General features: G+C 40.7%; 1 protein-coding gene across 1 annotated transcript; it reads left to right on the forward strand.

Annotated features, from left to right (window-relative positions):
- The first annotated feature begins 1,652 nt into the window (after positions 1 to 1,652).
- Positions 1,653 to 26,175, forward strand: ERRFI1 (ERBB receptor feedback inhibitor 1). Its single transcript, XM_066607279.1, has 4 exons — positions 1,653 to 1,791; positions 19,330 to 19,525; positions 20,278 to 20,348; positions 21,225 to 26,175. The coding sequence occupies exons 2-4, from the start codon at positions 19,410 to 19,412 to the stop codon at positions 22,226 to 22,228; spliced, it is 1,191 nt and encodes a 396-aa protein (XP_066463376.1). The 5' UTR covers positions 1,653 to 1,791; positions 19,330 to 19,409; the 3' UTR covers positions 22,229 to 26,175.

Genomic DNA, 26,175 nt, shown 5'->3' on the forward strand with positions numbered 1-26,175 from the left:
GTTAGTTTAGCAATCCGTGTGATGCTATTACATGTACCCTACCATAGAAAGTGCCTAGAGAGGGACATAGACACTCCTATCACAGTTACTGATGATGATCACACAGCTCCTGTCACACAGATATAATAGGGGAGATCACAGCTCATCCTGTATTCTGTATACTTATGGTCAGTAGCTTATTTAGAAGAATATAGAAGGTAATGTTAATTAAACTATCCACCTAGCAGGCAGAAATAGTACAGCCTCAATTAATGCTGTGCTGATGCATCATGGGATAAATCTAAAAGTGAAAGTAAAAAGATCTCACCATCGGGCTTCTTCAGACGACCCCAAAATATATGCATGCAATGCGCAGAGAATAGAACCCTTGATGTCAATGGATTCATTCACCTGAACATGTTTTGCGCGTGCATTTTATACGCGCACAAAAGAACAGGACCTGCTCTAACTTTCTGCATATAGCGCAGCAAAGGCCCCATAGAAGTCTTTGGGAGGTGTGCCAATACACATGCAAGTTTGTAATACGCTGCACAATTCCATTAAAAAACAGAACATATCTGGACCTCATTAGACTAAATAACCTTTGAAATCAGGACGTGTGTATAGGAACAAGTCCTGTGTGTGCAAAAGTACAGTACTATGCACCAATACGCACGGAAATCAACCCCATTCACTGCGCAAATACGTTGCCTTGAGGCAAGCGTATTTGTGCTTATAGTTGTCTAAATACGACCTCAAGATGGTGCCTGATAAGCAACAGACAGGAGGCTGCACTGCATGGAAACAAGTGCAATATACAAAGGAGACCTCCAGAGTGAGGTCAGGCTCACACAAACGGGTCAGATTCCGTATGCGGATATCCGCAGCGGAAGACGAGCAATCCATCGTGGAAAGTAATTGCGAATGGTCGCAGAATATCTCTCTATCTTTCAGGCTTCTCTATGTATTCATAGAAAGAAAAAGAAAGAAAGGATAGATAGATATAAGATAGATAGATAAATAGGAGAGATAGATAGATAGATAGATATGAGATAGATATGAGATAGATAGATAGATAGATAGATAGATAGATAGATAGATAGATAGATAGATAGATAGATAGATAGATATGCGATAGATAGATATGAGAGAGAAAGATAGATGATAAATAGATAATAGATAAACAGATGATAGCCAAACAGATAGATAGATGATAAATAGATGATAGATAGCTAGATAGATAGATAGATAGACAAATGATAGACAGATAGATATGAAATAGATAGATAGATATGAAATAGATAGATAGATAGATATGATAGAGACAGATAGATAGATAGATAGATAGATAGATAGATAGATATGAGATAGATAGATGTTAGACAGACAGATAGATATGAGTTAGATAGATAGATGGATGAACATTACATTTTTAGGAAGCTTATAACACTTCCTAACTTGCCATCTAGGGGGCTGCAGAGAACTGTAATAATATGATATAACACTAGTATCCATCGCTGAGAACAGTTTTCTTTCCTGGGCCCACCCCCACACTACGCAGGCTGTTGCCCTTTTAAGAAGCACAACCTAGTGGTAGGCGTCTGTCGGTGATGTCACTGCCCATCCCATTCATATAAACGAGCCTCCATGTAGAAGCAGCAGCAGGAATTACACACTAGTTAGTGAGTGCGGAGTCAGGCGCAGGACATAACGAGCTCTGTACAACAGCCTGGAATGTGAAGGAATCCAGAACCGGAACACACAGGAAACGCACGAGATCTGAACATGAGCTGAGCCGCCCGCCGTCTACAGGTACGAGCCGCCAGCACGCTGCAACGGCTGCACCTTCATGGACATATGTCTGCTCTCCTACAGGGAAAGAATGGATGGCTGTCCACGCAATCAATAGCAGAAATCTACATTAGGATCCCTTACGTAGACGTAGTGGAGCTGACTTTGTCATTGAACCGTGTCTTTATGCTAACACCGCAGGTTTACCCGCAGTCCTATGTAAAACTTGCTTGAAATGCATGGCTATATTTCCAACAGCATATTGGAATTTTCATGAAATTTCTATATTTATCCTAGTGCTTTGCAAACAGAGGGATATTTGTACAATGCTGATCAACACTGGGACTGATGATAGCAGTGGACCCCAGAGCTTACACTCTGTGTGTGTGTGTGTGTGTGTATGTATATGTATGTGTGTATGTGTGTGTGTATGTATGTGTGTATATATATATATATATATATATATATATATATATATATTACCATCCAGTCTAGCAGGGTTGTTGCTGCAGCTTATCTGGGGCTGTTGTCAGACTTGTCAGAATCCTGGGCCATTCTAGGTGCAAGATCTCTTATACTTTTTGTTGCATGCAAATAAGTAGGAACCCTGTAATCCGAAAGGTTCCAACTACATCCTATAGATGTCCACATTCTATATGATAAACCTTAAAGAGTACCCACACTTTAATTTCTGCTTCATTGGTCTGATTGCAGCTGATAATGGCCCCATATAGCGCTATATGGGGCTGTCTTCTGCTGCTGGAAGGAGCCAAAAAAAGACCAACTGAGCAGAAGTGCTCCAAAGGTGAAAGTGCAGGTACCCTTTAACATTTATGCTATGTGTGGGTCTAGAGGTGTACAATGTATGGTTCTCCAGCTGCTAGGGAACTAGAATTGCCAGGCATTGACAAACTACTATTACTGGTATATAGGCTGAGTTCAGACAAGTATATTGTAACCCATCCGTAATACGGATCAGTATTGCAGATGTGGTACAGATGACGTATATCATCAAGATTTGCCTCCGTATATTTTATACTGATCTGTATGTGTCCAATAGAAAAGAAAAGCAATACAGGAAAAGTAGGTCATGCTCCATTAAAAAAAAAAATGTGAAAAATACAGCCATGTGAATACTTGCATAGATTTACATTAACTCTGTATTACGGTATGCAAAACACAGATGGAATATGTATATATATTGTTTATCAATATGTAAGTATGTCCATGTTCTGGTAATCTGGAGCCATATAGGTATTGGATTATTCAGAATGCCAAGCAAGTGGTCTTGGTGGGTTAACAAGTTTTTGCAAGAGGGCTATTGGCACTCAGGATTAGAGCCCTAAAACATATTGAAAGCGCTCCTCTTTACTCCGCCACCACTTTATGATCTTCACTTCGCAGTCCAGCGTCACCATCCAGGGGTTTCCTGGTAATCCACAGCTGAACCATATTTGCAGGATTTTGCTAGTTTCTAATTAGTACGCTATTTTTGTTATGTACTGTATGTACATAAAGGTTTTTTTGTTTTGTTTTAGGGGTTTCAGATAAATGTTTGTATTCTACTCCTCCGCGATGATCTCAACATTTGTGTAATGTATAGCATACAGGTAGCGACTGGTGATTCATCCCCTGTACATGCTCCACTTATCTATGGAGGCTGTTGTGCAAGTACAAAGCAGTATTATCTGTAGAAGAAATCTTGCCTTTATGAATTCCAAATATTAAGTAAGATTTAGGGCTGGAAGTGTCACTTTAAGGAGGTGTGTCACTGGCTAAAGGTGCACCTGCCACACAGGTATGACAGGAACGGTTGCGAAGCAACTGTCAGGGGTGAAGAAAGGTGAGGTTGGGTTTTTTATTTTACAGGCTCCACTCTTGTTTATTTCAGGACGAATTCTAAAGTAATCAGGACTGCAAACATATAACATGGACTATGATCCTACTCTGCACTGTATACACACCACTGATGTTATCTGCATGTTCCCCTTATGTAAGAGTTTTGCCTAATTGATTTAACCCTTTGTAATTCTGATGGCATCCATCACCCACAGTAACTTCTGTTGCATTGCATATTGGGTGTTGCAGAGGAATATGCCTGTCTGTTTGGTCCTACAAAACTTGTCCCACTAGGACATTGAGATTGTTTTCCTCTCTGTCAGGGTACTGTAAGTGACAGCTTACACAATTGATAGTAGAGTGATGTTCTTCACATGATTATGACTGGTGAGCCATAATGGTGACTCGCTGATTTATCTCAATGGTGGTGGAGATTGTAAATTTGTAATCTTGCAGTATATTGGCTTGTACCTAGTCATCTTGTCACTGCGGATTTCGTCATTCAGTAAATGGCAACATGTTGAGGTTCTTAACAGTGGACTGATACCTTATCAATGACATTTCAAAACACTACAGAACATAGAAATCATTAAGTTGTAAAACCGTCCTTAGTAGGGTAGTCCTATGGTGATCTGTGGGCCCATCATTGCTCCGGGTGCTGTGAATCACGGATACATGTTTGAACTATATAGTGAATTGTTGAAACAATATCCTGCAAAGAGATAGAATGTGTGTGTGTATGTATATATATATATATATATATATATATATATATATATATATATATATATATATACTCTAAAATTTGGTAGTCCTGGTGTATAGGGGTGGTGTAAGAAGGGGCAATTTGTTGCTTACTATATCTCTCAATGTATGGCCATCTACCTGTTTTTATTTCCATTGTCTATTGGCTGATGGGCTTAAACTATATACCCCGTTTCTCTGAAAATAAGACCTACTCCAAAAATAAGCACTCTCATGATTTTTTAAATAGTGTCCAGGCAGCTGTACATGTAAAAAAAAAAGAAATATTTTTGAGCAAAAATGAATATAAATCCCTGTCTTATTTTTGAGGAAACGCGGTAGTATGTGTTACATCATATTTATGGAACACAAGTAAAGTAAAGTTTTGTTGTGATTAAGACCTCTTGTATAATAAATAGTTATGACTATGAAGGTAGTAGCATTCTCAAAGTGTGGTAATATTTCACTATTGTAGCAGGAAGAATCTAAGAAGGTAAAGTCTCACTGTTCATCTTAGAACCAGTACAAGACTTGTACCCAATGTTTTGAAAAAACTGTATCTTACAGCATTCCTAACTTTTTTAAACTGCCCTTTCAGTTGGTTCCACAATGAGATTTACCATAAGCATAAACCGGACTCAAATTGGGATAGACCTGAAGTCAATGTAGTCAATGTTACTAGGTTCTGTAAAGATAGATTACATAGAGTTTTGCGCGTCCTACACCTTTTAGTTTCTAAGTAAGCCATGGATTCTGTAGGTGAGATATTGTTTGCAGGTGTGCTTGCAGTACATTGCTTAGATGCACTGACCATTTTGAATATATGTGATTATTATGTTTTTACTTAATCTTTTTTTCTGTTGAGAGGATGACTCCTGGATGTGACTTGGTGGCTCCAGACCTGTACAATAGCCCTATTATTATCCCAGTAGTAATTCACAGTCCTCTACAATCAGATCTCTATTCATGTCACTGAAGAGTTTACTATCGAATTTCCTCCTATTGCCATAACAGAACAGTTTTTAAATATAAGCCAGCACTTCACTTTTAGACTAGTTAAGGAAACCATTTGAACTTGATAAGAATATATAATCTCCTTGCAGATAGCAGCAGCCTGGTTGGATTCATACCAAGGGCATAACACTGCATAGGTTTATTGAAATAAGCAGTGGTTGGCATAGCTTCTGTGGAGATAAATGGATGAAGATGATTCTTGTGTTTACTCTGGCAAAAGCCAAGAAAGTGTCTATTTCTAGAATTGATACTAAGGCAGCATATTATAATACAGAAAGGAATATTATATTGGATTAAACCTCTTATCACATTAGGGAACTATTAATAGGGGCTTGCAAGCTACCTTTAAAAAAAATCTGTGGTGGATAACCACATAGAGAATTGATGCCAGAAAAAAGCCCACATGGTCCATCTAGTGTGCCCATATATTATTTACTTTTTTTTTTTTCCCTTAGGTTAGATCTATGGTTATCCCAGTCATGCTTGAATTCATTTATTTTATTTTATATTTATTTTTATATATTTAAATTTATTTTATTTTATATATGTAAAAGAGTTTATTTTCCAACCACGTCTGCTGGAAGTTTGTTCCAAGTAACTACTAGTACAAATGGCCCTTCTCATGTAAGAGAACAGTAGTGGGGTCCAGTATAGGCCCTTCTCATGTAAGAGAGCAGTAGTGGGGTCTAGTATAGGCCCTTCTCATGTAAGAGAGCAGTAGTGGGGTCCAGTATAGGCCCTTATGTAAGAGAGCAGTAGTGGGGTCCAGTATAGGCCCTTCTCATATAAGAGAGCAGTAGTGGGGTCCAGTATAGGCCCTTCCTATATATGAGAACAGTAGTGGGGTCCAGTATAGGCCCTTCCTATATAAGAGAACAGTAGTGTGGTCCGGTATAGGCCCTTCCTATATAAGAGAACAGTAGTGTGGTCCGGTATAGGCCCTTCCTATATAAGAGAACAGTAGTGTGGTCCGGTATAGGCCCTTCCTATATAAGAGAACAGTAGTGTGGTCCGGTATAGGCCCTTCCTATATAAGAGAACAGTAGTGTGGTCCGGTATAGGCCCTTCCTATATAAGAGAACAGTAGTGTGGTCCGGTATAGGCCCTTCCTATATAAGAGAACAGTAGTGGGGTCCGGTATAGGCCCTTCCTATATAAGAGAACAGTAGTGGGGTCCGGTATAGGCCCTTCTCATTATAAGAGAGCAGTAGTGGGGTCCAGTATAGGCCCTTTCTATATAAGAGAACAGTAGTGGGGTCCAGTATAGGCCCTTTCTATATAAGAGAACAGTAGTGGGGTCCAGTATAGGCCCTTTCTATATAAGAGAACAGTAGTGGGGTCCAGTATAGGCCCTTTCTATATAAGAGAACAGTAGTGGGGTCCAGTATAGGCCCTTTCTATATAAGAGAACAGTAGTGGGGTCCAGTATAGGCCCTTCTTATATAAGAGAACAGTAGTAGGGTCTAGTACAGCTCCTGCCATATAAAAGAGCAGTACAGACCCACAGTTTCCCTACCACCCAAGCTTACAGTGATGGCCTTACCTGACCCTTATCATGCAAAGGAATTTTAAAGGGATTCCACAGACTGCTTAGAACAAAAAAAGAACACAGGCAATGTCTTACATGTTTTCTACCAGAAAACTTTTTAAAATGGTGTTGTAGGGCTGGCTAATTTTGTAGTGGTGTAATCTTGCTAGACCGAGTACTATTATTATATACGTTTTATAGTGTATATAAGACTTGTACAGTGTAATAACACTTTTGGTAAACTGATGGGCCTAGCAGTAACTTTTGCACCTTGCAAGGTTCTAGGCCTTCAAATCCTACTTCTGTCCTCACCACTCCATTCCTACCTTTCTTTCTTGTATCTCTCCTGTATATTACTATGGTATACCTTCCTGCAAATGGGTCACTTAACTGACAGCAAGAACAAGTTTGCAGGAGGATGCATGCATCATCAGAGTCTATTGTGTAATTGTTTTCTACCTTCACAGCCATTAGAATTCAAATAGTCTAAATAACCCCTTGCTCATTCATCTAGTACAGTATTTCCTCCCCATTAGTCATGAGAAATATAACAGCACGTCCTGGGTGTGTTGGACAGGGTGATATAGGTGAGCTAAAAATATGCTTTTAAGAGCTGGTATACAGTGTACAGTATGTGAAGACTTCACCATACTCCATGACTGTGTACATTGGAGTATGGTAATCTAGTTTGCCAGTCCATAGAACACAAAGTGCAAGTCAATTGACAGATGGTTTGTTTTAAAAGTGCATGACAAAACCTTGAATCAACTTGTTCAATAGTGGATGCATTATGAATCAGGGGAGGAGTATGGATTCGCTCATCTTTAAGGCTGCATTCACATGGGCAAGTTTCACGTACGAGCTTTGCCCGATAGTAATATGGACGGAACTCGTACAGTTGATTTCAATGTGTTTATTCACATGAGCAATTTTTCACTTGCAGTGAGATTGACAAATCACTGTGTCTTGTTTTTGGGCAATTCCTCGTAAGGAACCCTTATGCATATATCATTGCTTGAGATAAAACTTGGTGCCATGCTATAATCAGAATTGTATGTGAGGTGGGTGAAATTCTAAGGCCAAGTACATTGCGTTCTAAAAGAAAATGTCATGTTTTGACTTTTGAGCCTCTTGAGACTGCCAAGTGCCCCTGTCTGCAGAATAACAAAAAAAGATGTGTTTTCCGATCTCCCATGATACTGCTTCTGTTTATTTTTGCTGTCCTTCCTGCATGCAGTTCCGAAAAAGTCTCTTCGCCCAGAACGTCTAATGTTCAGTGAAATATCATGTTTAATGGCTCAAGCGCTGGGCAGATCCTTAAATTAATGTATAAGACAGTGTACAAAGGAAAGTGAAGGCATTGGCCGTAACACCCAATCAATATTCCTTTTATTGTGTAGCCTGCCTGATAGAAATAATAGCTGTAATCTGATTGGTCACAAAGGACAACACTGGGTGTCAAAACTTCCCAAAAGAAATGTGGTCTTGTAGCCTAGAGCAACCAATCAGCGTTCCTGCTTGCCCCATGGACCCAGGAAGAGGCAGCGGTCACGGTCATTATTCCTATGAGCACTCGGCAGCCCACGGGACTTAGTGGCCATATTAGAATTGCCGCTGAGCAGTCATGTGCCCTTTTAGGTGGTGATGATTTTGCCATCTTTTTCTTCTCTGGGCAATGGGTATTAACCTTTCTGCCCAGGCTTTGCTTTATTAGAAAGGTTTTTTGGCAGCCTTCATTTTCACAAACAAATGGCCACAAGCTTGCATGGAATGAAAGTCTGGTCTTTGAGGTTAAATTTTGTAGTATATGTCCTGACACAGACCTCTGTCGGGCATTAATAGACAGTGATCTCGTTCTTGTGATCTGTACGAAACCCGAAAGCAGCGGCGGGCGGTCACGTGCCGTTCACTGTGCATGTGATGCTCAGGCTTCAGTGACCATAGAAAAATCACCGCTGAAACCTGTGAGTGGCTGAGCGGTCTTATGCCCAATGAACGCCATCAGGGCTGCAGCGCTGGACGGTGAACTACCGGGATAGGTGAGCCTTCAATTTCTCTTTATTTCAACCCCTTAGAATTTTTTTTTTAATTTCCTGGAAAACTCCTTTATCTACCAAGAGATACTTGACTGTGATCTTCCATTTCTTTTTTTTTTTTCTCTATTACTAAATTCCGGAAATCTTTAGTTCCAAACGAAGTATCCCAATTTTCTAATCTGCTACCTTCCTTTCTAGTTCCCACATTTATTTCTATGCAAATGATACCCCATGGGAGCTGTAGGAATGGCTGCAAAGTGATTAGCAGATGGTGCTGATGAATTTCACATCAAACTGCAAAAAGACTAAATAAAAATGTGTTTTGTCCACTACTGACTAAGTGATAAAACAGAAGGCTGTGTAGAAAACAAGGTGTGCTCTATGCAAATGTGTTCAGTTCGATTACAGGGGCTTGTGTATGTATTTCCCAGTTGCATACTCTGGGGAACATCCTGGGCTTGTAGGTAGGCTAGCACTGGCCTGGGGTAAGTACCCAGAAAATAAATGCATCCCAGGAAACTTTGTGGAGGGTTAGGTATGCAATATTCAGTGGTCAGCAATCTGACTCACTCCAATAAACGCTGCAGATGGAGATCAATCACTGTGCACTGCCATGGGTCTAACCAAGCCCTCAATAGACAAATGACTTGTTAATGAATATTGCAACTGTATTCATACAACAAGACCAATTGGTTTACTCATAAACAGTATGGCAGACTACAGTTGTATTTTGAAGTGCAACGATATGCTGATCTTGATTGCTAGAATTAAGACTGCTAAACTAGAGAGAACTAAACTAAGTAGTGAAACCTGTAGACTCTTCTCATTCTCATTTTTATTTGGGGGACATTTACTAAATATATTGTAAATATCCTGAAAGTCATTTCATATATGAGTAAGTTTGAAAACCTAGAGGTAAGAGTGCATATTGTAGGATTGTGGTTTCCCCTTTTAAAGGGGTATTCTAGGCACAGACTAACATTTTAAAATCTAATGTACTTCATCACAGCAAGTAATTTTCTAATAGATTTATTGTACCTGGCCTATCTACTTCCTTCACATGACCCTCCACCGGAAAAATATCTTAACTTCCTCTGACATCACGTCTACATTTGTTACTTCCTCCCCTGTCCATAGCCTCCAACATCCTGTGAGCAGTGCATGGTGGGAGGAGCGGAGTGGAAGTGGTGAGCTGTATTGCTCATGTGCAGTTCAGAGTGCCGGAAGGTCATGCTACTTGGCTGTACGGTACAAGGTGTCACTACCTAGCTGTACCTCCTAGACTTCAGCATTTTCAGAATTTCCATGCTGTGCCTGGAAAACCACTTTTAACAACTGCCTGTAGTGAGAAGGAAATTAGGAAGGGCAGTGCGTGATAATGATATATGTCACAGAAATATGCGCCTCCTCCTTAAATTGATTACTGTCTTCCATTAATAATATGCCAGTGACCTAGCACAAGGTGATACCTTTTAATTACAGATCCCTCCCTTCATCATGGCTGAGTAACGAAAGGAAGCTTAGAAGATGTGTCAGAAAAAAAAAATTGCAAACTAAACATTTTGGCTTCAATGAGTTGGAGTCGTGTTTGCAGACATTATATAATTTTATTTTCCTTAACGAGTACCTGCACTTTCACCTTTGGAGTGTTCCTTCTTCGTCGGCCTTTTTCGGCTCATTTGAGCAGCTGAAGACGACATAGGGCTGTCTTCGACTACCGGAAGGAGACGAAAAAAAGGCCAACGAAGCAGGAGCACTGCGAAGCGGAAAGTGCAGGTACTCGGTAATTATTGTGGTGTTTTTTTTTTTTGTTTTTTTTTTTTTTTTTAATTTTATTTTTTTTTTAAGATGTCCATAGAGGGTCCAGATTTTTGGGTGTCCACCACTGTCTGCTAATGAATATATTGCTGTTACAAATAGGCCCCATTTATTCTCCTGGATTTTGCCCCCTAGTAGTAAAGGACCCAGTATTAGTGTCCCCCTCTTCGGTCCAGTCCCTAGCCTGCCAGACTTATTTCTTTAGTCTGAAGTCTTCATTCCAGAATATTTCTATCCCCAATCTGTGAAAGCAGTAAAACTACAATTCAATCCTGAATACAACAGTGGCGCTGTAGTATACAATGGTAGTAAATGGACAAGTACCACACATATACTGCAACCAAAGGAATGCTGACACTTATGACTTGGTTGAGGGTGTCAAAATCGATATTGGTTGACTCTGACATTTCATACTTATACTATTTGACCTATGCACAAAAATCTGACAGTAATGGCACCTATTGATTTAAATGGATGTATGCTTATTGGCTTTTTCTTTCTTTATTCAGATTAATAGTCCATTTTTCGGGCAAGAATAGTACATATCAATATGTGGTGTTTAGCATATCAGTCCGCACATCTTGGGTGCAACTTTTAAATTGCCCATGTCCATGTTCTCTTGTGCTGTGGGATTTTCAGTAACCAGATAGCCTTTATTAGCTTCTGAGATCTAATGTATGACTGTACAATCCATCTTAATGTCCAACCACCTTACTGAAATCTATTAACTCGTTTCAGGGCCATTATTTTGCTTCCCACAAATCTGCTAAGTTGACTTGTCAACAGTATATAATTACTTTGTATCCTCTCTCCCCCCTCCCCTCTCTTTTCTTTCCTGTCCATGCAGCGTTCCCCACATTCATAATACTGGCCATTCACAATTCTCCACAGAAACTCAAGGCAGGTCACCTCGTTTGACACAAAGACTCCATTTGTCTGTCATAGGCAAGGCCTGAGATGTTTTTTCCCCCTACGCTTGGAAGCTAGCAACATTTTTAAAAGAGTAACAAAAATAACCTTTTTCTTTTTTTCTGTCTTTCTTTTTTTTTTTTTTTTTACAGCAAGTATAAATATTTTAAGTGTTCATTAAAACTTTGGAATTCCACAGGGAATTTGGAGCAGACCCTAGTTACACAATCGCTGACAGATGAGCTTAAATGAGATCTATGTACATACTGTCCATTATGTGTGGGGCCTTAAAGCAGTGGTGCAGGTGGGGGTTGGGATGTGTTAAATACCCGTAAGGCCACTGCTGCTAAATGGAGCATGGCAAAAGATCACAGTGTTGATAAAGGCCTGTACTATGGAGATATGGGGACTGTTTATCATCTAACATGAAAATACCTTGTGTATGTGGCAAAATAAGTGTCTGAGTTACTTTGTTGAGGTATATTAACTTTTTTTTTGGGTGCAGCATATTACTTCAGCAGACAACAGTTGAACAGTGCCACCTAGTGGGCGAATATAGTGGGGAGGAAAGTGTTAAGCTATTCAATTAGAGGAAGAGTAGATATACCTGGTATTCAGAATAAGGCTGCTTTCACACAGGCTACAAAATCCTGCGATTTTTCTCGCGGCGATAGCGCTGTCGTCCGTGTGAAAGAGGCCTAAAACACACATTTACGAGTACAGAAGTCGTGGACGGCTGCAATAATGGAGCACAGTCATTGTGCTATAGTGTGTAATTGCACTAGATGTACCTAACTTGCCACATAGATATATTATGCAAGTCATTGCTGGGCGGGTGGTGGAACTTTCTGTCAAGTCCCATTACTCTGCTAATTCCCTTCTTGCAACCTGGTCATCTAAAAGTTAGCGCCACAGCCATTTATCCACTCACTACAGATAATTATTCTAGGTGGGACACTGATCTCCCCTGTAAAACAAATACAACTCCGGCTTATGATATTAGCAATATATAAAGTAGTGGACTCCAACTAAATATGACCTCTGTCAGTGGTCCCCAAAATATGGCTCTCCAAAAATACAACACTCAGCATGTCCTGACAGCCTGTGACTTAAGTGGCGGTATTGCCACAGGTTGAAGAAAGTCCTGGCCTAGACTCAAGGATCCATCTGTACACTCCTATATGTCCTCCTCAAGCCCCCTCATCTCTGCATCTGTGGGGAGCCATGTATCTGAAGACCCCTAATGCTCATTAATGACCATTCTCGAATCTTCCCTTGAGACTTGTCAGTTCCCAGGTATTAGGCATCCGCTTACCAATACTTATCTGACTTCTGTCTGGCTGCACTCTCCAAGATGATCAGAATCTGAATATTAGTTAGGCTAACTTCACACGGGCGACTGCGATATTGGGCTGTGAATGACACGTGACATCGCGCTCGCCAACATGCATTTTCTCTTCGGATGCGAGGCGTTTTGGGAAAAAAAAAACTGCCTTGCATCACTTGCATGCGTTTTTATGGTCGCCTGTATGCGCCATAGAATCACAGGAATGAAGAATTGCCGCAATCAAGTTCTGTTTTTAGCCGTACGTTTTCTGTCGTTCACACGGGCAGCTGCCTCGTATCGGCAAAAAAATACGCTGTAGCGCGGAAATCCCTCAGCCAGCAGAACTCCTCGGAATGACTACTAATGCTTAAATAGCGGCAGCTGTTTTATCTTCACAGCGTTGGACGCAGCTAAACTTCCCCTTCCCTCCCTTTTTTTTCAGCTTCCATAGAAGTTCATGGGAGCCTCCAGCGTTCAGTGAGTGAAAACTGTTGCCGATGTGCGTTTTTTTTTTTGTTTTGTTTTTTTTTTTGTTTTTTTCCTCGGCGCAGTTTATTTAGTTTTTTTTTTACATGGCCAAAAATCGTTCATATGAATGAATACATTGTAATCCAATGCTTCGGATGGTCACAATTTTTGCCCAATTTTCCTTTTTGACGCGGCTAAATAGTGGCGTACATACGGTCGTGTGAATAAGGCCTGACTGTGAGGACTTTATATTCATCCTTCGTTAACAAATGTTGCTCTCTACCCCGGTCTGAACGTGGTACGTGGTCCTGGTGGGCAGGTGGACTGCAGCGGACGTGTCCATCTATGATGCTGCTTGTGTGTAGTAACGGATGAGCACTTAGCTTCCTGATGTCTGACTGTACATGGAGGGAGAAGTAGATGGACAATACTACATGTTTATGCTGCTTAATAATGAACTCAATGTAGCTTATTTAGAATTAATTACAAAAACCCGTAGACTTTACTACTGTCTCCATCTGTGGACAGCACTCGTTGCTGGGATGTGTAGTAGTATGGTTTACAGTATGATAAATGTGCTACTGGGATTTAATATATATATATATATAATCTTGTAGCCTGATGTGGTGCCATATGTCATTAGAACAGCGCAGTTTTCATTTCTTATGCTGCTGAGGTAAAATGAAAGCTGCGCTGTGATTGGTTGCTATGCGCAACACAGATTTTCTCTTGGCTGTTGCCCATAGCAACCAGTCACTACGCAGCTTTCATTTCTTACACTGCTGAGGTAAAATGAAAGCTGTGTTGCGTTTCGTTGTTATGGACAACAAACTTATGAAAAAAGAGAATCTGTGTTGCCCATGGCAACCAATCACAGCGCAGCTTACATTTTACCTCAGCAGTATAAGAAATGAAAGCTGCACTGTGATTGGCTGCTATGGGCAACAGATTTTCTTTTAGACCGCTTTTCATAACCGCATGGTGCCAGGTTACTTTCCCATGGCTATCCTGTATATAGTGTGGTGGTATATAAAGTATACACATGAGGGTTCAGACATTGTTCTGATAACAATCTCCGTCACATCAGGCTAAGAGGTGTAGATGTTCAGTTTTCCTGAGGACATATACATACATTGCGGTTGCCGTCCTGGAACAGGCTTTTACTAGTCATATAGTTTGGGCCCATATGGTGTTCAGGATCATTCAGCATGTATCAGCCTTCAGCTACCTACGCATGGGCAAGCGCCATAACAGGCTGTAAAAAAACTCTGCCCGTATCGCACTTGGAAACGTGCGATTTACCTGCGGATGCGAGGCGTTTTTCAGGAAAGAGCACCTTGCATATCTGTGAAATTTGTGCGTTCGGAAGTGTTTCCCATTGATTTCAATGAAATTGCTGACTGCATTGATTTGGATGGGAATTTGGTTGTTGTGATGTTTTGATGCCACTTACTGCTGGCATTACTGCTTTCCAATATGGAAGGGGCTTATATGGCCCTTCAGGCCTAAGGCTCCTCATCCTGATTACACCCCGTCGGCCCTCCTTCCCTGCTTACTAGGCTCTTTCTATACTTTCTATGGCCCCTCTTATAAATGTGGTGTTTCCTAGAATAGAAATATTGTAGTGAAGTGCTTCAGAGGCAAACCTTAGTTTTACCTAAAGTTTTACCTTTGCTTCAAGAAAGTGAGTGCTTTTTAAGGAGTCCATTTTTGTTATTTCTACCCCCCCCCCCCCCCACCACCACCACCACCACCTCTTCCCTCCTCAGACAATGTGCATCTTTCTGCACGGACTGGGCTTGGCATTGCGTCTAGGTACTTTGACACCGGATGACCTCCATCCTAACAATGGCCGCTATTGTGCTTTTACTCAGGAGTAATGATCCCTCACAGAACACAGGTGGAGCGTGATGGACATCTCTTCCGCCTACGGACTCCATTTAGAGTTAGGGCAGGCTCACACGAGCATAATTTATTAGCGTATTACGTGCACGATGTACACGCTCATACTACGCGGTGAATGGATCCAGTGAATGTACATTGATTGTCATTGATCCATTCACAATAGCATATATACATTGTGTATAATACATGTGTACATGTTCTATTTTATCATGTATTACGCGCAGTACAGCGCTATTCTCTATGGGCGCATAATAAACGCTGTACACGCACAATTACATTGCAACGTCGCTAAGCGAGAGAGCGGGAAATAAAGGGAAAAAGAACTCATGCAGAGTGAAAAATCGTTTCAATACATGGCGATACAGCGGTAAAAAGCTGCGTTAAAAACGCACAACGTTTTACAACCCACTCGTGTGAGCCCGGCCTAAACACCAGTCATTTATACATTAACAGCCGCCTGTTTACGTGGTTCGACAGTCACTTGAGTTTTAGGTGGGTTTAAAAACCAAGCGCCTCCAACAAGTGAGCATTTCTCACTCACTCGCCCTGTTGGGTCAACGGTCTTTTGGAATCACCATTTTGAGCGTTCGCTCGGGTGACTACTGGCCTGTATACAAATGCCCTCATTCACTGGAATGGGCATATAATATTATATGGGCAAGAGTGGTAGTGCCCCTGACGAAAAAAACACCCTTCTATCTAACTCTTTGTAAGCCCTTTAATATAAAGTCACATCCTAAGGCTGGCCTGCCCCTTATGTATGCTTGGTTGGACTTTATAATCTACAATCTGAAACTTTGGCCCACCAGAGCTGCAAATTCCCAAATTAGAACACTGACAACTAAATAGAATCTCCTCCTATCTTACAGTGGCACGATGATTCATGCAGGTATGGACTCTGGTCAGTCTCATAGACTAGGGAGGGGTGGATATACAACCTGCACTGTCTCCTCCTGTCAATTATAAGATTACAGGTCATCAAATCTTTCCAGTGCAAAAAGGCTGGTAGGCTTAACCCCTGTTTCTGAGAAGTCTGAGTGACAGCTGACCCAAATGCCCATAACATGCCCAACAGGATTTGTCGACCAGCTTTCCTTGGGTCGTGAATGGCATATCTGCCTATCTATAAAGCAGGCTTTTTTTGAAAAGCTGGGTGGGATCCCCTGTGAGAGCTGAAATTACAGCCGTGTTAATGGCTATCCAGCTTTTCCAGAACAAAGTGACAAAGTCATCATCTTCAATCAGCAAGGCTCTGCTCACTCTTCCGCTCAAGGTTGTGTCTAGTATCGCTGTAAAACACAAGTGAAGACTGTGACATATGCCACTGACTATATAGGCATGCAGTGGCATATATCGCCCATAGGACCACATAGTTAAAAAAAAAGGTACTTTTTTTTTTTTTTTTTGTGCCTCTATATGAAATGGCGTAGTTTGCTATACCATTCCATACAGTGCTGGGGTATTCTGCTACCAGCCTGATGTTTGCCAAAAGGTTATCATTTTGGCATATACTGGGGACACCTATACTTTTTGGGCACCTATGCGGGATGTAGTTCTAAGACAGTGTGATCAGATCCTTATATGTGCTGGTGAACTGTAGTTCTACATGTAGGATATGTTATCTTAAGCATCGGCGTCACCATTAGGATGATGATTAGAACATTTTGTGCTCAGGACTCTGTGCTTGTCACAAAAACAAACCATGATCTTAGACCTCCATACATGGAAGAAAACGCAGATGAAGTCCGATGCCAGCAGTCAAAACAAGAGACTCCATGATAAATGGTCCAAATCAATTATGCTTTCCATCAGAGACTCCATAGAAACGTGTGTACACAGTGCAGCATCATAGTAGTATTTTTAACAGCACTTCTTCAAAATAGAAATCTGGCCTAATGTATCGGAACAGCAAAGTGCAAACAAGGCAGTTAAGATTTCTTGGCATCTTGTTAAACGTCCAAATAAAGTATTAAGGATTAAAGAGACATTAAACCTCCATTAGCTGTTGATTGGAACCTAAGCTGCTGTTCCCTGTTATCAGCCAGGCTTACTATAGTGGTTTGATGGATGGAAAATCTATAAAAATGTCCCTGTGATCACAACTCGGATATTTTAATTTTATTTATCTTAAGTTGCCCCATTAATCATACCAGATGGCTTTTCTCAGTTGCCCTGAGCTTGGCAGTAGGGCACAAACCATAGAAATGACTGCTATGACTTATTATTATTCACTTTTACTTTAGAAAACTAATCTTAAAGTGTTTTCCCACAACTTAAAATTGCTTTACAACCGCTCTGTTCTTCCTGGTTGCTGCTGAACAGAACATGTCACTGCCGCAGCCAATCACTAACCACAGCAGTGACCTTCTATAGCCACTGATTGGCTATAGCAGTCACATGAAGTACACCGTCATTGTGAAGCAATTTCAAGTTATGAAAAAACCCATTTAATAGCGTCCCCCATAGTGGCTCCAGTAATAATAGTGAACCCCAGTAGTAAAAGTGCCCCCCATAGTAGTCCCAGTAGTAATTACGACCCCCGTATTGGTCTCTGGCTGGCCAACATCCCCAGAGGCATTCCACTCACTCAGCCTGCAGCTTCGGTGCGGTGACCGCTGCTCAGTCTGTGACCACTGACCTTTCCCCTCGGCATCCGCGCTCCATGTATGACTGCACACTTAGTCTCTACGAGGAAGAGGTCAGTGGTCACACTCTTCACTGCCGCCGTTGGACTGTTGAAACCAGCTGGGTGAGTGGAATGCTGCATGGATGGCGGGCCACATAAAGGTGGCAGGCCAGATTCGTCCCACGGGCATTGTGTTTGACATAAATACTAGTTTCTTGAAGTTGACACCTGATCATTCAGGGTTCCGGTAGCGGGGTTTCTATTCGGAGGACCTTTCCCTTTTAATTGGCTATTACATGGTTTTTCCAAAAGTATTACAGTCTTTACCATCTCCTCAGATTAATGAAAATGAATTTTTGCTTGTTTTTATCATTTGATGGGACTTGGATATAGCAAGTGCAGAGTATTGTAAATAATAATACTGAGTATTGTAAATAATTGGTGGTGGCTTAGGCCTGTTATAGATTTTGCATTGGGGCCCCTGAACCATTTTCAGTTTTTCACTTCAGAATGTGTACTACAAGGGAGCGTTTGTTTTATATGGACCATTTGATACAAACGTTTATAAGAAATGTAAGCAAACTCTAAGCTTAATGAATTCATTCATCATGAATGAATTAATTCCCAAGAAAAACATTGCTCTGTAGGGTTATTGTCCATCACAAGGTTGCATTCAGGAATATGGAATAGTCTCACAGTATTTCGATGTAGCAGCCAGGATGTATTAAAAAAAAAAATTTTGACCATGAATGTAAGCAAAAATCAATCCTGCTACAGTTCTGCTTCTCATTCGTGCAGCGGTTATAAACAAATCTGCACCACCCGTATGTTTGTGTAGCTGTGTTATGTCTAAATACTGAGCTAGTGTCTGACACACTTGGTAGGGATTAGCAGAGCACCTTAAGAAAATATTGTAAAGGGTCTTCTGCTGTCCTCCAAGGGTGCTCACTCCCGCAACTCACCGCTCTCCCCCGCCGGCACCCAAATCTTTTGAGACGAGCGGGCAGGTACTCGCATAAGGCACTACTCACTCGAGTAGTTTGCCTTAGTGAGTACACTCGCTCATCTCTAGTCACAGTATATCTAATGTAGGTCAGTAATATTTCTTCGCTTGATCTTCTTCGTCAATGTCCTTGGACATACAACCAGCTGTAATTAAATGTAATTGATGTTCTAAGCTCTTCTTGATGATGAATGGCAGACGTATGTGATTTATAAATCTGCATAAAATTGCATAAGTATGTTGGCGTGGTGATATCACACCTGTTCTGTAGTCTCCATGTGTTTAGATTGTTACATCATTGTATAATTATTTTTCTTTCTTTCTTTTTTTTCTCGTTTGCAGTAGAGGGAATGACAGCTGTTCATAGATCCCATGTCTGGACCTCTTTGTGAATAGTTGCAGTCTAGAAGGAACAAGACACAATGACAACAGCTGGGCTTGCAACTCAAGACGTTTCATTGAAAAATAGCTTTATGCACAGTGCACAGGGTTTATTGTGCGGGAAATCATGTTGGGCCAACCACAACGAGTATGAGAAGTAAGTAGAGTGATATGATAACATTCTGCACAGTAAAACTAAGTCTTTTTAAAATGAGACCTAACATTCAAGTCAATCTAGGTGGAAGAACCCATTGCTGTTAGGAAACCCTTTTATGATTCGGCTGATTGTTTGGTCCCTTCAGGGTTCTATTCATATTAGCATCATAAACATAAATACTGTAACTTCATGTTAGCAATGCCAGATCTGCTTTTGAGCAGGACATGAAAACAGGCTTGCCAATCAGGGTTTTTTTTGTTTTGTTTTTTTTTATTCTCCTCCTGGACAATTTGCCGAGAAATCAGACCGATACCGTTTTTTTACAGTCAAATTGGAAACCATAATGAAGCATAAAAGATAAGTAGTATGTCCATAGCTTAGTTATAGTACATATATAAACATATTAGCTGCATCCACTGGGAATTCTTTGAAAGGGCTTTGCATAGGTCTAGTAAAGCTAAGTTCCACCCCTATAGTAGCTCTAATAGCATACATCAGACTATTATCCATCAAGCTTTAGGCAACATACCTTTTAGAAACTGGATTTCCTGGAAAAGGCTACTTTAAATGGTTGTGTATATAATTGTGGCTGTGTGTGTGTGTGGATCTATAGTTGGAACATGAATGGGAGTGTATTCAGATACTAGACCTTCTCTCTCACACGATCGTATAGTCATTGTGTATTTGCCCATCTCAGAAAGACCTTAATGATTCTGATGCTGATCTTACATTTTTTTTTTCTTCTTTTGCAGTACATTCTATGGAATGGATTCTATGCCCTATGTTATAAAATCCCCTGCTCAACAGCAAGCTTCCTCTATTGGTAAGTAGTGTCTTATAGATGCAGTAAGTGTAGTCAATATAAAGTAGAGTTGTTACCATAACAAGCTTAAGGCCTCATGTCCACGGGGAAAATCAGATCCGCTGCAGATTCTCCATGTAGAATCTGCAGCGGGTCCCTCCTGCCCCGCGGACATGAGCGCTGAAAAGGAGAATAAATAAGAATTAACTCACCTCCCATCCGCTCCGTTTCTTCTCTTCGCGGCGGCGTCATCTTCTCTCGTCGCGGCCGGATCTTCATTCTTCGGCTCGGCGGATGTGCATGATGACGTCGGTGACGTGCCCCGCGCATGCGCCGGGCCGAAGCAAAATGATCCGGCCGCGACTGAGAGAAGATGGCGCGGCGCCGAAGAGAAGAACCGGAGCGTGTAAGTAAAATATGATTTTTGTGTCCCGCAGATCCGGACGGCTTCCATAGGCTTCAATAGAAGCCCGCGGGAGCCGTCCCCGCGGGAGACCCGCACGAAAATGGAGCATGGTCCAGATTTTTCCATGCTCCATTTTTTTTTAAATCACTTTTATTGACCATCCGCGGGTATTTATCTACCCCGCGGGTGGTCAATGCATCCCTATGGGGTGCGGATCCGCGGGCAGGAGAAGAGTTAAAATCCGCTGCGGATTTTAATTCTTATTTTGCCCGTGGACATGAGCCCTAAGTCGATTTGGTTGCTGTGGGAAAATCCACTTTTTGTCAGCACCTTTTTTTTTAAGATGCTTGTTTCTGAAAATTTTAAAGAAATAACTTGTTTCAGAGACTCGTAATATAATGTAATTTACAAGTGAGCAATCATCAAAAGGTTAGAACAGAATACCAGTAGATGAAGGGAGAGACAGTAAAATTTATGGTTGTCTTTTTCAGGTCAACATTCTAGGCCAACCACCTTGAATGGACATTGCTGCTCTGAAAACTGCATGAAGAAATCTAACTTTCTTCATCTTGGCATGCCTATTATAGAACATTCTAGAAACTGTGAAGATGACCAAGTTGTTCCTTCTTTTAAGAAACTGTCAGTGAATGGTGGATCAGAGAGGACTCCCCCTTTAACACCTGTTAAAAGTGGACCGCCACAGTTTTACTCCATTCCACCTAATGATCGGAGCTCGAGGCCTTTACCACCGCTTCCGATTTCAGAAGATTATTCTGTAGATGAGGCCGATAGTGAGGTTGAATTTATTACGAGTTCTGAGACGGACTTGCTCATACAAGACGGAAGACCTTTGGCATTTAAATATGGTGTTCCAAGCAGACGAAGCTTCAGGGGATGTGGACAGATCAATTATGCCTATTTTGATTCAGTATCTGCAACCAAAAAAGCAGATGAAACTCCAACATGTCAACAGACTGGATGTGTACAAAACTTAAAACCTCAGAAACCTGAACACAGAAAACTAAGGAGGTCTCATTCTGGGCCAGCTGGATCATATAATAAACCTGCTATTCGGATACATGCAAATAGGACTTCTCCTAATTCAGATGAAGACAAACCTGTGGTTCCACCAAGGGTTCCAATACCTCCTAGGCCAATAAATCCAGATTACAGAAGGTGGTCAGCAGAAGTTCCTTCAAACACATACAGCGATGAGGACCGGCCTCCTAAGGTGCCACCAAGGGAACCTTTGTCTAGGAGCAACTCTCGTACACCAAGTCCGAAGAGTTTGCCTTCATACCTCAATGGTGTAATGCCCCCAACTCAAAGTTTTGCACCAGACCCAAAATATGTTAGCAGCAAAGCTCTTCAAAGACATAACAGTGAAGGGTCCACCAATAAGATCCCTTGCATTTTGCCCATTATAGAAAATGGAAAGAAGGTTAGTTCAACACATTATTATCTTTTACCAGAGAGGCCGCCGTACCTTTACTGATATGAAAAGTATTTCACAGACTCTAAAGATGCTTGCTCAGAATCATGGTCCAGTGACAGTAGCCTATCTTCAGCTTCTACAAAGTCAGATGCCAAGGCTAATTTGGACAATAACCATACCAAGTGTAAACACCTTGCGGATGTAGTTTCTCTGTAGCTGATCTGTAATATATAGAATGAGTAGGTCATAGCATACTACAGGATGTTACCTTGTGGAGGAAGGGCAAACTGAACTAGAAAAACAAAGACTCTCAGTTCTAAGTGATCCTTTTCGGTTTCCATGAAGCAAAAACTGAACAGATATGGAGTCTATGAATGGTCTCCTTATTAAAAATAATGTGAGGTATAATTTTGTAGTTGTGCCAATGTGATGAGTGGGCGAGGAGCCTAAGTCACTGCTGAACGGTCCCATACTGTAGACTACAGTAAAGATAAGTTGGGCAGTTACCTATAAAAAGATGACCCTGTGACTATGTACTGCTGATATTTTATGAAAACTTTTAGGTTTCAAGAAGAATAGTGCAGTATTTGTGTATCCTACTTTGTTTTTAACTCTTCCTCAAACATTTGCCTCTTAACTTGTCTGAAGATCTGGACTTAAACGTAGGCTGAAGCTCAACAAGCTGCTAGCTGTGTGTTATGTTAGGACACAGTTTTCTATTTGATCTATTTCTAGATGGTAAATAAAGCACAAACAAATGGAATTTCTAAGATGTTCTGAATGGGAAATTTTCCATGGATCTGTCAACCTAGAAAACCATAGTGGAGGCAGTCACTTTCTTGGAGATTGACCAATCGGAGATGTGGTTGTCCAACCTCAACCTGAGTGCCTCGTGTCTTTATCACTGGTTCTGATGGGCTGGATAGTCAAGACAAGTGACTGACAAATTGACTGCCTCTACTATGTAGATGACTGGAACAATTAGCTCCTATTCACGTTACTTTCTTCGTGCTTGTTAGACTCTGCTTTGCCTTCCTCTTATGGTCCAAAGAGTGAATTGAAGAAAACCCAGTGTTCTTTCCACTTCTAGTAAAGTGTTTATTCTAGATTGCCAGTAAGTTCTCTGTTCATTCTTTCCCTCTTTTTCTAATATATTAATAGATCTAAAGCACAAGCTGGCCTTGTGTTAATGCTATCTATTCAGTATTTTTTTTTTCCTCTTGTGCATTGAAAAAAATTATAGCAAATATCATGATTGTTGGCATATGGCACAATTTCTCTACAGGAAGTTATGCACAGGCTTGCTGTGAGTGAGTGACATGGCATCAAACGTCTTGCCAAGGTCAATAGAGCAGTCAGTGTGTGGTTGTATGTACAGTCTGTGTATAAATATATGGATTTTTTTTAATATATTCTTTTTTTTTTTTTCCCTGATTCAAAGGACTCTGTTTTAGATGAGCAGAAAGCTAAAAAAAAAGTGTGAATTTACAATATTGTGCGAAAGTTTTAGGCTGGTGTGGAAGAAAAATGTTGTAAGAATTCTTACAAAATCGAAGTGTTATTAGTTTATTTTTGTCAATTAACAAAATGCAAAAGTGAATGAACAAAAGAGAAATGTAAACCAACATTTGGTGTGACCGCCCTTTGTCTTAAAAAATGGCATCAGTTCTTCTAGGTACACTTCCACAAGGTACTCTGCAGGAAGGTTGTTCCAAACATCTTGAAGAACTAACCACACATCTTCTGCGGGTGTGGGATTGCACAAATCCTGTCTCTTCATGTAATCCCAGACCGACTGGACGGTGATAAGATCATCTGTTAGAACAATATAATCACTTCCAGGACTCCTTGTTGATTATGCTGAAGATAGTTGTTAATGACATTGGGTTGTTGTCCTTCTGGGTTGTTGTCAATCAGGTGCCTTCTATATTTGAAAGCATTCTTTTGTTGAAGCATTTTTTTCCACACCTGCCTACAACTTTTACACAGTACTGTATACCTGACACATTATAGAGGTCAGAGCATTAACGTATGATTGAGGGCAATGGTTGTTGGGGCTAATGGGCTAGTCCAAAAAATGGACTACTTTGTTTTGGTCCAGATTTGTACAACATTGGATTATAATTTTAACAGTGTAGGCTACTGGTAATGGCTGGGTGAGTTTCGGACAGTGACATGTGCTCATTAGGGTTATCACTTCATCTCCGAGACAACATTGAGGGAGAATTTGGGTCTGGGCAGAGGACTCATCCAAGTTTCAAAAAGATTTCTTGCCAAACAGTATTTGAGCTCTAATTTGGGACTGATGAGAAAATGTAGTTTTTTTGTTAGGTGGCCTCTGATGCTATACTTTATAACTAATTCTTAATACAGTCTTCTGAACCTTAGCCAAAAGTTATATTTCAATTTGGAGAAAATCCTATATGCCTGTTTAACTGTTGCTAGCCATTTATTTACAACCAGGGGTGAATGCATAAATTGACAGTCTTTCACAGGTGCCATTATCCATTTTGCCAACACTACAATCCCTTTCATTTACAGATCACAAGGGAATAAAAAAGTTGGGCCAATAGTGGGATTAAAGATCACTTGGTCCTTGCCTATACAGGAGGCAACATCTTGACTTCTTATTCAATGAGCTACTTTCAATATGAGAAATCTGTTCTAGCCATGTAGAACCATTGAGATTGCTGAGGAAATGTATTTCTGGTTCCAAGTGAAATGGGCATCATTTTTCTGGTAAACCAGACTTTTAAGTTGCATGATGAAGTAGTGGTACCCACTGGTTGTGTTTAACAGAGCTGCGTTGAGAACCGACCACCTGTAGGCCCTTATACACTCTTTGGAGCCAGCAAAGTTTTGGTATGTACCAACTTTGTCCCTAAAATGATGGCCTCTGTTCTAGACAACCAATACCCTTAAGGCTAGGGCTACATGGTCACTCAGGTAACATGACATGAAGATTGTAGTGTCGCGTTGTCCTCATATCTAATGATTGTCAATGAAGTTAACCTGTGACCTTACACAACAGCAGTAGTGGATTTTTTGCAACAACTTCCATGCAACTTTGCCAGCCATAAGCTTGGAACATGTGTGATTTTAGTTTTGTTTCACCACCAAATCTCCAAACATTGTGGTTGTCCGACTTGTTTGAAACTTGCTGTTGTGTAAACCAGGTCGCCATATAGCCCTAGCCTTAAGAGGAACTTTGTATACCAAGACACCCAGTGGTGACTAACGGACCATACCAGGAGTATTAATTCAGAAACCACAGTAGGACTATCTTCCCTCAGGCTACCAGAAGATGTATGTTTGTGCCTTTTTGTAAGTAAGCGTTCTTTCCTGTCGTCTTTTTTTATGGGCTTCTTTTTCTTAAATTTTAAATATTTAGAAGAAACTGAGATGTGTTAGCAGTTTCCAGTGTCACACTTACAGGGATGAGCAAATTATGGTCAGGAATGGTGCAGTGCCCAAACCCAAGGGCAGAAGGATCTACATCCCTACACTTTTTTTTTTGATTGACTGTCCCCATCTTTTTGGAATGTTGATAAAGGAAAAGAGGTGCTGCTGGGGAAACAGATACAACACTGTTGGGAAGATCTATAAAAGCTGGTACAAGTCTAAACAGTGATGTTGCCTGTAGCAACCTATCAGATGACCACTAATTTGTCTAAAATTAATGCATTGACCTGATTGGTTGCTGAGGGTAACACCCCCGCTTAACTGTGCACTGGTGTTTTATATCAATCCCTGTATCTGTCTCATAATTCAGTGATACACATGCTGTTTACAGTTTGAAACTGATGTGTAATTAACTATTTAAGTTACATTTTTTTTTTTTAATACAGACTAAATGAAGGTATAAATATTCGCATAAAATGCACTGATATTCTGGCATATGTACAGTATTTGACAAAGAATGATTCTGTTCATTTTGTTGTTTTTGGATAATACTGTGTTATCATGTCTTTTTGAAATTAATAAAGCTATAATATACTTATTTATGA

The sequence above is a fragment of the Eleutherodactylus coqui genome, chromosome 6 (assembly GCF_035609145.1).
Source record: "Eleutherodactylus coqui strain aEleCoq1 chromosome 6, aEleCoq1.hap1, whole genome shotgun sequence".
Taxonomy (NCBI): Eukaryota; Metazoa; Chordata; class Amphibia; order Anura; family Eleutherodactylidae; genus Eleutherodactylus; species Eleutherodactylus coqui.

Bases quoted from the DNA above. Each gene is read 5' to 3' on its own strand.
- ERRFI1 (XM_066607279.1), top strand. From the start codon at position 19,410: ATGACAACAGCTGGGCTTGCAACTCAAGACGTTTCATTGAAAAATAGC. The intron at 19,526-20,277 runs GTAAGTAGAGTG...CTTCTTTTGCAG, and splicing joins AACCACAACGAGTATGAGAA to TACATTCTATGGAATGGATT. The intron at 20,349-21,224 runs GTAAGTAGTGTC...TGTCTTTTTCAG, and splicing joins ACAGCAAGCTTCCTCTATTG to GTCAACATTCTAGGCCAACC.